The sequence below is a fragment of the Coregonus lavaretus genome (genome assembly GCF_964263955.1).
Source record: "Coregonus lavaretus genome assembly, chromosome: 2".
NCBI lineage: Eukaryota > Metazoa > Chordata > Actinopteri > Salmoniformes > Salmonidae > Coregonus > Coregonus lavaretus.
Window position 1 is genome coordinate 71,404,058 of NC_139989.1, and position 1,509 is coordinate 71,405,566.

The 1,509-nt window shown below is 42.0% G+C and overlaps 1 protein-coding gene across 2 annotated transcripts in view; it reads left to right on the top strand.

Annotated features, from left to right (window-relative positions):
- Positions 1-1,295, top strand: part of LOC311141472 (NLR family CARD domain-containing protein 3-like) — a 3,184-nt gene extending 1,889 nt beyond the window's left edge. For both annotated transcript variants that reach the window (XM_084176812.1, XM_084176813.1), the window contains 2 exons: positions 1-795; positions 1,082-1,295. The exon at positions 1-795 is cut by the window's left edge and continues 1,003 nt beyond it. In XM_084176812.1, coding sequence (XP_084032938.1) covers positions 1-795; positions 1,082-1,271 — 985 coding nt within the window. In that variant the 3' untranslated portion in view covers positions 1,272-1,295. The remainder of the gene's footprint in view (positions 796-1,081) is intronic.
- Positions 1,296-1,509: the final 214 nt, after the last annotated feature.

Genomic DNA, 1,509 nt, shown 5'->3' on the forward strand with positions numbered 1-1,509 from the left:
AGGTCCACACTGGAATGAAGAGAGCATTCTGTCACTGGGAAAACTGGCTTTTCAACAGCTTGTGAATGGCAATCTGATTTTCTATGAAGAAGACCTGAAAGAGGCTGGCATTGATGTCAATGAAGCCTCAGTGTACTCAGGATTGTGCACACAGTTCTTTAAAGAGGAATGTGTGCTGCACCAGGACAAGGTGTACTGCTTCGTGCAACTGAGCATTCAGGAGTTTCTGGCTGCTGTATATGTGTTCCTCTCATTCATCAACAACAATGAGAATCTAATGGCCAAACCTCAATCAATGTTCAGCTACTTTTCTGTGAGGATCAGAAACAAGCCTGAAGTTACTGTCAACAAGAGTGCTGTGGATAAAGCCTTGCAAAGTGAGACGGGAAACCTGGACCTGTTCCTCCGCTTCCTTCTGGGCCTCTCACTGGAGTCCAATCAGAAGCACTTACGAGGTCTACTGACAAAGACAAGAAGCAGCTCACAGAGCCATGAAGAAACAGTCAAGTACATCAAGGAGAAGATCAGGGAGAATCCCTCTCCAGAGAGGTGCATCAATCTGTTCCACTGTCTGAATGAACTGAATGACCATTCTCTAGTGGAGGAGATCCAAAGCTACCTGAGATCAGGAAGTCTCTCAGAAGCCAAACTGTCACATGCACAGTGGTCAGCTCTGGTCTTTGTGTTGCTGACTTCAGAAAAGGAGCTGGATGTGTTTGACCTGAAGAAATACTCCAGATCAGAGGAAGGTCTTCTGAGGCTGCTGCCAGTGGTCAAAGCCTCCAGAGCTGCTCTGTGAGTACATAAAATGACATTTAAGTACTAATCATCAGGAAGAAATATTCAGTTTAGAGAAATATATGTATTATAATATGTATATAATATTCTATTGAAAAACATATTGAATCAATGCATTGATGTTCACATTAGTATAACAATATGACCATACAATTCTAGGAGACGGAATATGAATCTATATGTTGTTTAAGAGAATAAACCAAATGCATCTGCCATTGTCCTACTACACTACTGGTGTTAAATTAACAGTGTGTTTGTGAAATCATGATGATCTCTTTGTCAGGCTGTCAGGCTGTGGAGTCACAGAGAAAGGCTGTGTTTCTCTGGTCTCAGCTCTGAAGTCAAACCCCTCACACCTGAGAGAGCTGGATCTGAGTAACAATGACCTGAAGGATTCAGGAGTGAAGCTGCTCTCTGCTGGATTGGGGAATCCCCACTGTAAACTGGAGACTCTGAGGTCAGTATTCCTGTAGTTGGTCAACAAGTGGTAACTGTTCACCAGATCCACATGTGTTTACCAGGCACACATAGTCCACACCATATGTGTTTGGATAGTGAACCTTACAGTTTTAAATTTTGTGCTATGCTCCAGCATTTTGGATTTCAGATAGAATGTTTCATATTAGGCAACAGTACAGAATGTCACCTTTTATTTGTGGTTTTTCATACATATCTGTTTTAGTGTTTAGATACGAAAGCACTTTATGTATC